The sequence below is a fragment of the Prionailurus viverrinus genome, chromosome D3, assembly GCF_022837055.1.
Source record: "Prionailurus viverrinus isolate Anna chromosome D3, UM_Priviv_1.0, whole genome shotgun sequence".
NCBI lineage: Eukaryota > Metazoa > Chordata > Mammalia > Carnivora > Felidae > Prionailurus > Prionailurus viverrinus.
In genome coordinates, this window is record NC_062572.1 from 82,727,306 (window position 1) to 82,740,828 (window position 13,523).

Here is a 13,523-nt window from a genome sequence, read left to right on the forward strand (position 1 = left end):
GTATTTCCCCAGTTGTCTCGGTTTTGTGTGAATCAGGACTCAGGTGACATTGATACATTGCAGTTGGTCAGTATGTTTCTTACGTCTGGATTTTAATTTAATTTAATTTTATTTTATTTTGAGAGAGTGCAAGTGGGGGAAGTTTGGGGGAGCAGAGAGAGAGAGAGAGAGAGAGAGAGAGAGAGAGAATGAATCTTAATCTCCATGCTCAGTGGGGTAGATGATGTGGGGCTTGATCCTAAGACCCTGGGATCATGACCTGAGCTGAAATCAAGAGTCAGACGCTTAACTGACTGGGCCACCCAGGTGCCCCTCATCTTGATTTTTAAAATAATTTTTTTGACTGAAATATATATATATATGTGTATATATATATAGACATATATATACTTATAGAAATATATACATATTACATATACATAATATGTAATATTAAATATGTAATAATACATATTAATACATATTAATATGTAATAATAAATATATACATATATACATTCTTATAGAAATATATACATATTACATATACATAATATGCAATATTAAATATGTAATAATACATATTAATACATATTAATATGTAATAATAAATATATACATATATACATTCTTATAGAAATATATACTTATAGAAATATATACAGTATATGTTTGCTATTCCATGAATTATCACAAAGCAGAAATTATCACAAAAGCAAATGCCCTCAGGTAACCCCCCTCTACCTTTAGCAGGTCAGAGAAATAAAACATTAGTTACTAGGAAGGGCACACTCCAAGGCCACTCTCGTGTTTCCTCCCAGAAACGAACCCACCCTATTGCCAAACATTAAGACTTCTCTGACTCCTTTTACTATATATTAGTTCTGCCTATTTTTAAATTTCATGTTAACTGGAATCATAAAGCATGTGCTTAGGGTTTTTTAAGCTCAACATTTTGTGAGATTCATCCTTATGACTACATGTTGCATGGTTTGCTCATTTTCATTGATGTCTATCTTTGTTCTCTGAAAATACCTAAATATATTTATCCAGTCTACTGTGTCTTAATGAACACTCGGAACATTTTTAGTTTGGGTCTATTATGAACAGCACTGCTATCAGCATTTTGATTCACTTCTTTTGGCACATATACTGTATGTGATTTTGTTGGATGGATACCTGGAAATGAAATTGCTGACCATATAAGGTATGTGTATATTTAATTTTAATAGATACAAAACAGTTTTCTTTTTTTTTTAATTTTTTTTAACGTTTTTATTTATTTATGAGACAGAGAGAGACAGAGCATGAACAGGGGAGGAGCAGAGAGAGAGGGAGACATAGAATCTGAAACGGGCTCCAGGCTCTGAGCTGTCAGCACAGAGCCCGACGGGGGGCTCGAACTCACGGACCGGGAGATCATGACCTGAGCCGAAGTCGGACGCTTAACCGACTGAGCCACCCAGGCGCCCCCAAAACAATTTTCTAAAGTGGTTTACCAATGCACTTGCCCAAGCAATGAATGAGAGTTTTATTTGTTCCTCAACTTTGCCAACACCTGTGAGTCTTATTAACTTTAGCCATTGTAGTGAGTTTAGTTTTAATTTGCATTTCCTTTTTGAATTATATCATTGAACATTTTTATACACTTCATATCTTCCTTTGTAAAGTGCCTGTTTAAATATTTTGTCCATACATCAGGATGATTTGTCTGGTTTTTTTCTTTTTTTTTTTTTTTTTTTTTTAAATTTTTTTTTCCAACGTTTTTATTTATTTTGGGGACAGAGAGAGACAGAGCATGAACGGGGGAGGGGCAGAGAGAGAGGGAGACACAGAATCGGAAACAGGCTCCAGGCTCTGAGCCATCAGCCCAGAGCCTGACGCGGGGCTGGAACTCACGGACCGCGAGATCGTGACCTGGCTGAAGTCGGACGCTTAACCGACTGCGCCACCCAGGCGCCCCTGTCTGGTTTTTTTCTTACACATTTTTAGGGAATTCTTTGCATATACTGAATATGTATGTTGCAAGTAATTTCTACCATTTTGTATCTTGTCTTTTCCTTCCCTTCATGGTGCCTTTGATGAATAGAAGTTCTCAATTTCAAAGGAGCAAAATTTATCAATCCTTTCTTTTATAGTCAGTACCTTGGCATACTTTTCAATAAATCTTTTGCCTACTCCTAGCTCATGAAAATATTTTTATGCTGTCTGCTAGAAGCTTTACTGTTTCACTACAGTCAAGATTCATTTAAAAGTTCATTCCACTCCACACGGACATCTACTTGACATACCACTGTTTATTGGGAAAAGGATCCTGTCACCATTACACTCCAACATACATTTTTTCATGAGCCGGATGATCATATCTGTGAGTCTGTTTCTGGGTTCTTCAGTGGGCTCCATTTGTCTATTTATTTATTCTCATGAAAATACCACAATTATAGTAGCTTTATAGTATGTCTTGATAGCTGGAAGTCTAAGTCCATTGTTGATCCTCTCCAAAGAGCCTTGATTTAACTTGATCTTTTGCGTTACACATACATTTTATTTATTTTCATTTGAGTATAGTTGATGCACGCTGGTAACATTAGTTGCAAGTGTACAACATAGTGATTCAGTCTATACATTATGCTGTGTTCACCGCAGGTGTAGCTCCATCTGTCCCAACACATCACTATTACAGTATCCCTGACTATATTTCTTATGCTGTGTTTTTTGTTCCCTTGACTTACTCATTCTATAACTGGACGCCAGTATCTCCCTTTCCTCTTCACCCATTCTGGCCAACCCCCAACCCCCTCCCCTCTGGCAATTATTACTTTGTTCTTTGTATTTATAGGTCTGATTCTGCTCTTTGTTTATTCATTTTTTTAAGTTTACTTATTTATTTTGAGAGAGAGAGAGAGAGAGAGAGAGAGAGAGAAAGAGAGAGAGCACAAGCAAGCAAGGGAGGGGCAGAGAGAGAGGTAGAGAGAGAATCCCAAACAGCTCCACACTGTCAGTGCAGAGCCTGACGCGGGGCTTGAACCCATGAATGGTGAGATCATGACCTGCGCTGAATTTGTTGTTTTTCTTATGCCCCCATTTGTTGTTTTTCTTATGCAGTCATAAAGAAGGATGAGATCATGCCATGTGAGACAACATGGATGGATCTAGAGGGTGTTATGCTAAGTGAAATAAGTCAGCCTGAGAGCAGATGCCATATGATTTCACTCATAAGTGGAATCCATGTACATTTTAAAATCACCTTGTCAATTTTTGTCAATATTCTGGTTGAAATTTTAGTTGGAGCGATATGGAGTCTATGGAGTTGGAGAAGAACGGGCATCTTTCTAATATTCAGCTTCCAATCCACTTCCATGAAGTTTATCTCTATTTAGGTCCTCTTTAATGTCTTTCATTAACATTTTGTATTTTTCTATGTTAATGTCTTTTGACAAATGGTTTTCAGATATTTGAGGTGTTTACTGAATTTTTACTAGTATCAGTTATTCCAAATTTTATTTGTTGTTGACGTAGGAGTGTATAACTGGCTGTCATATATTAAGATTGCTGAGTTCTCATAACTCTAGTTTACTCTTATATTATTTTAGATTTTCTATAAATACAGTCATTTCCTCTTCAGCCTTCCTTGCTGCTTTTCTTTTCTTATTGGCTAGGACCTTCCGCTGAATAGAGGTACTGATATTGGGCATCCTTACATTGTGTCTTGTTTCTGGATTTATATCTTGTTTCTGAATGGTTTTAATAATATGTATTTAAGCATAATGTTTGTTGCTGTATTTTTATGAATGCACTTTTTCAGATTAAAGAAATTTCTATTTCTGGTTTACTAAGAATTTTAGGCATAGATACTAACCATATCATATTGAAGCCTTCTCTGTATCTATTTAGCTATGATTTTTTTCTTCAGTATACTAATTTAGGGAACTACATTGATTTTTAATGTTAAACCAACCTTTTTGTCCTAGGATAAACAAAACACGATCATTGTATGTTATGCTTTTTGCATATCACCAGATTTGATTTCCTAATATTTTCTTTAGAGGTTTTGCACCTGTGTTCATGAAAGAATTTGACCTTAGTTTTTATTTATTCAAATATTCTTGTCAGTTCAGGTATCCAGGTTATACTCACTTTATGAAACCAGTTGGCAGTGTTTCTCCCCTTTTTCTAATTTCCAAAAGAGAGTTTATGCAAGATTGGTGTGAATTTTTCTCCTTCAAATATTTGGAAGAATTCACGCCAATCTTACATAAACAATCTTACATAAATTCCAAGGTGAGCCCTCTGTGCCTGGTGTTTTCTATGTGGGAAGATTTTGATTAGAGATTTGATTCCTCTAATAAATAGAGACCTACTTATATTTTCTGTTTCTTCTTGTGTACGTTTTTGAATTTTTTTCTCAAGGGATACAGCCATTTTATCTGAATTTTCAAATGTATTAGCATAAAATTGCTCATAATAAAGTTGTATTACCTTCTTAATGTCTTTTGGTTATATAATGTTTTCTCTTTTTTTTATTTCTGGAAACATGAATTGTGCATTTTTTCTTTTTTCCTAATTAGACTTGTTATGGATTGGTAATGTTTTAGTCTTTTCGAAGAATCAACTTGTGTGTTCCCTATTGTAGTTTTTTTATTACATGAATATTTATGATTATCATTTATTTCCTTCTTTTTACTATCTTGGTATTAAATTACTACTCTTTCTGTAATTTTCTTGAGATGAACAGTTGATTTTCAGACATTCTTTTAATGTATGCATTTAAGACAATTGCTTTCCCTCTAGGTATGACTTTAACTCCATCTCACAATTTTTCATTGTATTTCCATTATCATTCAGTTCAAAATATTCTCTGATTTTCTTTTTTTTAATGTTTTATTTTTAGAGAGAGAGAGAGAGAGAGGGTGAGTGTGTGCGTGCATGCGCACACATGAGCGGGGAAGGGCAGAGAGAGGGGGATAGCGGGTTTGAAGTGGAATCCGTCCACACTGGAGGCAGAGAGACTGATGCGGGACTCAAACTCATGACCTGAGCCAAAGTTGGATGCTCAATCAACTGAGCCACCCAGGGGCCTCAAAATATTTTCTAATTTTCATTGAGATTTCTTCTCTGACTCGGGGGTTATTTAAAAGTGGAAATTTTCTGGTTGTTTTTTAGTTACTGATTTTTAGCTCAGTTCTGTTGTAATCAGAGAACATAATAATTCAATTGTTTGCAATTTATTGAGACTTTTGAGGTAAAACATATGTTTTAATTTTGGTAAAATTTTCATGTGCACTTAAAAATAATGTGTATTCTTTAGTTACTGGGTGAGATTTTTTAATTTTATCGGTTAGGCTGACTTTGTTATTTGTGATGTCTGTGTTTGAGTGTCTTTGCTTCTTTCTTGACTGCTTTTTATCATCATTTACTGAGAAAAGCTGTATTAAAATCTTGCACTATGATTGTGGGTTTTTACGTTTCTCCTTTTAGTTATGTCCAGTTTTGCGGTGCATATTTTGAGGCTGCGTTTTTAAGTGCATCGGTATTTAAATCGCCACACATTCTCAGTGGGTTGCTCCTTGCGTTATTCTGAAACATCTCTCCCACCTTGCCAGCTCCTGAACTTCAATTATTTTTTCACTAGCACTGAGACACTGAGAAAAGTAGTTCTTACATTCTTGGTCTTCAGTTTCTGTCATGTTTTTCCTTATCGAGGCTTGGGGAAACTTTTGAAACTTCACTATACCTTGAGGAAAAAATTATTCAGAAGTCCCTGTTGAGCTCATCTGTTTGTGTTTCTCCTGCCTATGAGATCTTTACCCCTTCAGCTTTGACTGCCTGGCTTCCTTTAGCTCTAATTTTTTAAAAATACTTTTTTTTTAAACATTTATTTCTTTTTTTTTTTTAATTTTTTTTTCAACGTTTTTTATTTTATTTTTGGGACAGAGAGAGACAGAGCATGAACGGGGGAGGGGCAGAGAGAGAGGGAGACACAGAATCGGAAACAGGCTCCAGGCTCGGAGCCATCAGCCCAGAGCCTGACGTGGGGCTCGAACTCACGAACCGTGAGATCGTGACCTGGCTGAAGTCGGACACTTAACCGACTGCGCCACCCAGGCGCCCCAAACATTTATTTCTTAAAAAAAAAAATTTTAATGTTTATTTATTTTTGAAGGAGAGAGAGACAGAGCACAAGTTGGGGGGTGGGAGTAGAGTGAGAGGGAGACACAGAATCCGCAGCAGGTTCCAGCCTCCGAACTGTCAGCACAGAGCCCGATGCAGGGCTCGAACTCACAGACCGCGAGATCATGACCTGAGCTGAATGAAGTCGGACGCTCAACTGCCTGAGCCACCCAGGCGCCCCATGCAGTATTCCAATTCTTCCATTCCTTCTTTATAATCTGCATTATGAGAAACTTCTACTTATAAAATACTTGGTTATTCTAAGTACAGTTGATATGAGGAAAACAAAAAAAAAGGATGCCAGATTCCTTCTCTTCAATACCAGTTTTTGAGCCAACGTTTACTCCCTCTGAGCATCCTCGAAGACAGCCAATGAGTTTTTTCCCAAAGATTTTTTTAAATGTTTTTTTACTTATTTTGAGAGAGAGCGAGAGTGAGCTGAGCAGGGGAGGGGCAGAGAGAAAGGGAGAGAGAGCATCCCAAGCAGGGATTCAGTCAGCACAGAGCCCAACGCAGGGCTCGATTCCATGAACTCAGAGATCATGACCTGAGCCAAAATCAAGAGTCGGACGCTTAACCAGCTGAGCCACCCAGGTGCCCCAAGTTTTCTTTTTAAAGTATCATTATGAATTCATAAATTTAAACATTTTGAGATGTTTCAATTTATTGTCTCCTTTTAGTCAGGGGTCCCATCTTTATATTGGCTCCTAAGTCCTTTTGACCCTACTCTTGTGGAATTTGATGGCTTCTTTGCTTTCTGATTTTACCAGATGTTCCAGACTCATGTCCTGCTGATGACCTAGAATTACTTCTCGCGGGAATCCTGGATCATTCTCATGAGAAGTGATATTAGAGACCATAGCCTGGGTACAAGAGTTCCCATTGATACTGGCATGGTCATTGTTTAAAGGCCTTCTCAGTGAATACATTTTTTAGGTGAAATACAGCATAATTTCTTACTGATACGACCAATTCAAATTCCGGTTCATAGGATTTTTACTTAACAGCCCTCCCTTTTTTACATCTATTTCCCTTTTATCTTGTGTCAAAAATCCCAGATTCCAATGTCACCAATATTATTGCAAAATCGCATCATCCAACAATATACACAGTCTCCAAATAACAATATTAATAAAATATAACAGTAGCTTAAGATGTTGTTTGGAGTTCTTTTTGTCCTTTGGGTCTATCCCACTAGAGGTGCACAAAGTACCATGCTGAAATCCTCATCTGTGTGGTTATGCCATCAACTCATTGTACTGGTAGTCTCTGAGGTTTATGAATGTAGGCAATCATATTCCTTGATACAGGAGAAATAAAGCTTATTAAGTAATAAAATTAGGATGAAATAACATCAAAGTATTAAATTAAAGCTAATTGCATTTGTGAAGAACATGTCAGTAGTACAAAATAAATACTTCTCTGAGCCTAAAGACTGCCCCTAACATATTTGTATCTCACTATTTCACTTATCAGTGAAGTGTCAACAATATTTTGTTGATGGGTGGACTGATGGGTGTTATTCAAGTTTAGTAATAGGTGACAAGATTAAAATATGCATTTATTCAGTTCTTTGTATTAAGTTAGAAAATGCTTGGAAAGGTCTACACATTTTCAGATCTGTTAATTTACTTGGAACAGTAGTGGAAAAATTAAGCCTAGAGTCTGATGTTCCAGATATCCTTATGTTTCCTATTGCTAGCTTGTATTGCATTAAGGTTTTGTAAATTGCAGTGTACCAGGGTGCACCAAGGGGGCTTGGTGTTCAATTTGAACAGTATATTAACAAAGCAGTAAACATCTTGTATGTTTTTTATAAATTCTGATTTTTAGATATGTATTTACTTTAAGTGTTGGTATATACTTGTGATACACGAATTGCTAGTACATTGTAAGAATCGGTGAATCTTTTGAATGCTTAACCTATATGGATGTGGTGAAGTGCTGGTAAGTATGAAGCCTGATAACTATTAAAGGGAAGCCATAAGAAATTATTAAAGATTTTCTAAATAAGCAGTAATGTATAGGAAGGCATTGGATATGACTAGGTATCAGACAAGTGGATCATTAGCTAATATACTAGCTACTCTCTGGATGCCATCTTCTGATTAGAAATAACAAAGCATTCAATCCTGTGATATAAACTTCATTTGACAAGGACAGCCTCCATGGCCAGGAGATAAAAGGGTTCTTCTGGTGTCTCAAATTTATAACTAGCCTTGAAAAGGAAATGGTTCCAGGGCTGCCTGGGTGGCTCAATCGGTTTGAGCGTCTGACTTTGGCTCAGGTCATATCTCACAGTTTGCGGGTTTGAGCTCCACGTTGGGCTCCGCACTGACAGCTCAGAGCCTGGAGCCTGCTTCAGATTCTGTCTCCCTCTCTCTCTGCCCCTCTCCTGATCACGCTCTGTCTCTCCCTCAAAAGCAAATAAACATTAAAAAACATTAAATGGTTCCAGATTTCTAGTGAATGTTCAACTCTCTGTTATCAATAAACCCAAGTTCTAATCCAAATATATTATCTTTTTTTTTTAATTATTATTATAAGGAAAAGTCACAAACCTCTTTGGAAAGGGCACAATTGATCCTTCTTGTGTAATGGTCCTGGTGAATGCCATATATTTCAAAGGACAATGGCAAAATAAGTTTCAGGAAAGAGAGACAATTAAAACCCCTTTTCTGCTAAGTGAGGTAAGTATTTTGTTTTCAGACTGATGATAAATTCTGGAGAATGTTCAGGCCAATTTAGAAAGTTTCAGTGAAGACACTGGTCTAGGTTTCTTTCTTTTTTTAAAAAAGTTTATTATTTATTTATTTATTTACTTATTTATTTGGGCAGGGGGAGAGAGAGACACAGCGTGAATGGGGGAAAGGCAGAGAGAGAGAGGGAGACACAGAATCCAAGGCAGGCTCCAGGCTCCGAGCTGTCAGCACAGAGCCTGATGTGGGGCTCGAACTCACGAACTGCGAGATCACAACCTTAGCCAAAGTTGGACACTTAACCGACTGAGTCACCCAGACATCCCTCCATAGGTTTCTTTAATTGTGTTTTCTGTGAATTTCACTTTCATTTTTCCTCACGAAGTGCCAGTAATCTTTCTCATGGGGCCCATAACTAGAGCCTTTGGAGACTGGCACCCCTCTTGCAGATAAGAGAGCCTGTTCCCGTAGCCACGCATTCTGTCCACGTGTGCTGGGGTTGCTTTCTCAGCACAACACAGCTCTCCGTATTACTTTTCTCCTAGAGAACCTCCAATTGGATTAGCAAAGAAAATGATCCTATGATGTCATTTTTCCACATAAATCATCTTAGGTGGTAATGCTCGCTTCGTTTTGAATGCGTCTCAAGCTAATATATAAAAGAAATTTTATATGTAGATGACTGTATATAGTATTTGAACTAGACAGGCTCTAACAATGACTTATGTTAAAATAAAAAATTCATAACCTTTGCAAAGGAAAGTAATAAAGGGTGTCCTTTATTGGTTTTATTTTACCCACGCCTTTAGTGTTAATGCAAATATTCATGTTTTGCGAAAACATCAGCATACGTACATGTGCATGCAAATATGTGACTGTTGTACCTAATGAGAACCCCCCTTTTTTTAATAGGGTAAAAGCGTACTTGTGGAAATGATGTATCAAACGGGAACATATAAATTAGCCTTCATAAAGGAGCCGCGGATGCAAATTCTGGAGCTGCCCTACGTGAACCACAAACTAAGCATGATTGTTCTGCTTCCCGCGGGCACGGCCAGCCTGGAACAGGTGAAGTTAGAGAATGCTAATGTGAAGAGGAAACACATGTGCACGTGTGTGTGACGCTGGTGTGGTCAGTCCCTAATTCAGTCACATGCTGGGTTCAGCAGTAGTCCGCAGGGGCTGTGAGAGGAAGGGGGACCCTGGGCCCTGCCTTCGGGACCATGCATTTCAGGGGGGATAGTCTATTCTTCCATAAAAGAGGGCACAAGGAGGCAAAAGTGCCATCTTGTACTAATACATGCACCTGCTGCTTACTTGACATTTGGGAAGCATCTTTCTCTAGTGATGGATTTGTAATGCCGGTTAGGGTCTTAGTACACAGCAATCTGATTAAGCCACCTTCCACTCGGGAGCAGTTTTTCCAACCCAGTTATAACATGCTTTCATGAGGCAACCACTCTTTTTTAGCATCCTGCTATTGTAGGGGAAATGAGTGCCACAGCCATTGAGAAAAGGTCGTGGTGGTGGCAGGGGTTTGGGTCAAAGCCCCCCTCTCTGGCTGCAGCCCAAACTGCCTAGCACAGAAGCAGGCCAGCCACTGACATGGAGTGAGCGCACCTCGCCAGCCTTGCTGGAACTCTCCAGTGTTGTGCAGGAATGACAAAGAGGAAGCTGACGTACACGCATGGATGGGATGGTCCCGGTCAGAGGTTTCTAAGGCAGGGAGCGCCTGCTTGAGGTTAAACAATGTGGCACGGGCAGGTGGGGCCTAGGGAAGGCTTCTTGAAGCACCTGGGTTGGGCTGTGTGTGTGTGGACCTCTAGGAAGAGAAGCATGGCTGTGGCCAGGAGAACAGGTGTGATACTGGCGTGGCCGATTCAGAGGGGCTCAGACCTCTGGGCACCTGTTGTGGACTGCCAGGGAAGATATTTGGAGGCAGATAGCATTTTGGAAGCAGTGTAGAAGTGGTCTTTATTAGCTTGTGATGCATTCATTTATCTGTTCGTTCAGCCATTCATACACCAAACATTGTTTATGCTGAGGATTCTAGTGGGTTCTGGAACATAGCACATAGACGTAGTGGGTTCTGAAACATAGACAAACGTGTGGTTCCAACACACAGTTATAAATAGCATGTAACAAGTGCCATGATACTCTGCTGGAAGTCCTGTGGGAGTAGAGAGAGTAGACAATGAGGGGATCTGGAAGGCTTCTAGTAGAGTAACCTTGATGTCTCACAGGTGGAGGGGTAGAAGATGAATAGGTGAACAAGGGTACCCTGTGGTTCCAGCTAGAGCAAAATGCTCATGAAAATGCCCTAGAGACATGAGACCAGCAAGACAGATTTGCGTCATGGTAACTCTGATTAGGGCAGAAAAGGACAAAAGGAAAAGATAGTTTATGTCTGATTGTATATTGTCAGGATGGAGAGAAGGTGACAAAAAGTTTTCAACTCTTGTCGTGGGACGATGATGGGCTTTGGCCTGCTGGTCTTGGAGCTGTGGGGAGGACTGGCTGGAGGGATCACATGCCCAAGGGGAGCGGTTTGAAGGGCTTACACAGAACGATGGCACTGGGTGGGGGTGATGAGAAGGGGCCTGGTAGGCTGCATGGCTGAGCGGAGGTGTGGAAGGTGTGTAGAACCTCAGTTCTTCGGGACTTCGGGAGTAGTCACATAGCAGAGGCAGCGAGGGCAAGGGCAAAGTCAGGAGGGAAGCCAGGCGTGATGAGGGGATCCTGGCATCACAGAAGTCAAGTGAGCAACAAATTTGTAATAGAGGGTGCGATTTAATGTTTCGGAGTTGAGAACCAAATCAAGAAATGGTGACTTCATCCAGGAAACACAAGGACTTCAGAGGCAAGAGAGGGAGTTTAGGTGAAGTCTGCATCTGAGGGACTTAAGGCAGAAGACTGTAGGATACACGTTTGGGGCGTTTACTTATGAAACATCGATGAAAAGTAGACAATAGAATGGGGAAGATGTGGCTGAATGCAACATTCTTTGTGTTTTTTGTTTTTTTTTTTTTTTTTTCCCAGATAGGACTTGAGCATATTTTCAAGGTACAAAAGAAAGCAATACATGGAATCATGCACACTGAGAATTATAAAACGAATGACATTTAATGCCACAGGCACGTGTTTGGCTTACATGGGCTCATCTGTGTTTTGTCTCTTAGATAGAGAAACAGCTGAACATGAAGACGTTTTACGAGTGGACCAGCTCGGCTAACATGGTAGAGAGGGAAGTTGAAGTGCATATCCCCAGGTTCAAACTTGAAATGAAGTATGAGCTAAATGCTTTGCTAAACTCCCTTGGGATGACAGATGTCTTCAACGAAATCAAAGCTGATCTCTCTGGAATATCACCAGCCAAAGGCCTGCATTTATCAAAGGTCATCCACAAGTCATACGTGGATGTCAATGAAGAGGGCACCGAGGCAGCAGCAGCTACTGGGGACAGCTTCGTTGTAAAAAGACTCCCCATCCGAGCTCAGTTCATGGCAAACCACCCCTTCCTGTTTTTCATAAGGCACATCCCTACCAACATGATCGTCTTCTGTGGCAAGCTCGCCTCTCCCTAAACAAGTGGGGCTGAGGGGGGCTCAGGGTCACAGAAGAGGTACAGGGACAAACCCATGACTAAAAGTAGCTCATCCCTTACACACCTCTGTGCCTTACTTTGCTCATCAGCAAAATGGGTCTAGGATCTCTCTCAACTTATACCTTGAATTGGTGAACCCTAGAATTATGGAAATCATGGAAGAAGATACATTTACAAAAAAAGCTTCTCTGGTTCTCTTATCTTTGGGGCCTCATTTAAGTGCTATCTGGGTGACATGATCAAGTCGATCAGAACAGTTTTCAAGGGTTAGATTTACTTGACTTGTATATATCAGTGATCTCTTGAACAAGTGACCAATCTACCTTCAGAAAACTAAATTAAGGGCTTCAGCTTTGGTTGGATTTTTAAATATTATAGTTTTCCTTGCATGTGTAGACATAACATCATGAATTTTAGTTCAAAACTCTGTATTCATTATAATAAATATATAAAATGCCTTCAGTTCTGTGAAGATTTTTAATATACGCCAGTAATTAAATGACTTACCAAAGGAGATTGAAGAAGGAGAAGTCTAAATCAACATTTTCGTGGAATTTTTGGCCAAATGTTTTCAAGCCCTAAATTGGATAACTGATTTTTCTTTTTGCCTCCCTCCCTTCCTTTATTATTTCCATTTTTCCTTCATTTTTCTCTCTTTCCCTCCCTCCTCTCCTCTCTCTCCTTCCTTCCTACCTTCTTCCCCCCCTCTCTCTTTTTTTTCAATAATGCAATGAATAAAAATTCAGAACAGCAAAAACAGAAATCAATCGGGAGATTTTTATTTAAAAGATAACCTTTTTAAAAAGAGAAATCCTCCTTAATTTCTACTCAAGATAACATGAAGTGATAATCAGATAATAATGGCCATGATACGTTTACTGCCTTTTCAGTGCCCTCTTCATAAATGCTTCCTACCAGAACTCTCTCAGAGATGTGAACAAAGCATAGGGGCCTTCAGTTCTCTCTTCCGTAACCCAATCTTAGAAGAGGCAGTCCATAACAGGCCACTGCTTCCCCCCTAAGGTGATGGGACACCCTCTTTTTCTACTGACAGTGGTGGCAGCCAGTGA

At 39.3% G+C, this 13,523-nt stretch overlaps 1 protein-coding gene across 5 annotated transcripts in view; it reads left to right on the top strand.

The window, feature by feature from the left end:
• The window catches only part of SERPINB11 (serpin family B member 11), a 75,277-nt gene extending 62,226 nt beyond the window's left edge, over positions 1 to 13,051 (top strand). For all 5 annotated transcript variants that reach the window (XM_047827928.1, XM_047827933.1, XM_047827931.1 and 2 more), the window contains 3 exons: positions 8,698 to 8,840; positions 9,762 to 9,917; positions 12,029 to 13,051. In XM_047827928.1, coding sequence (XP_047683884.1) covers positions 8,698 to 8,840; positions 9,762 to 9,917; positions 12,029 to 12,433 — 704 coding nt within the window. In that variant the 3' untranslated portion in view covers positions 12,434 to 13,051. The remainder of the gene's footprint in view (positions 1 to 8,697; positions 8,841 to 9,761; positions 9,918 to 12,028) is intronic.
• Positions 13,052 to 13,523: the final 472 nt, after the last annotated feature.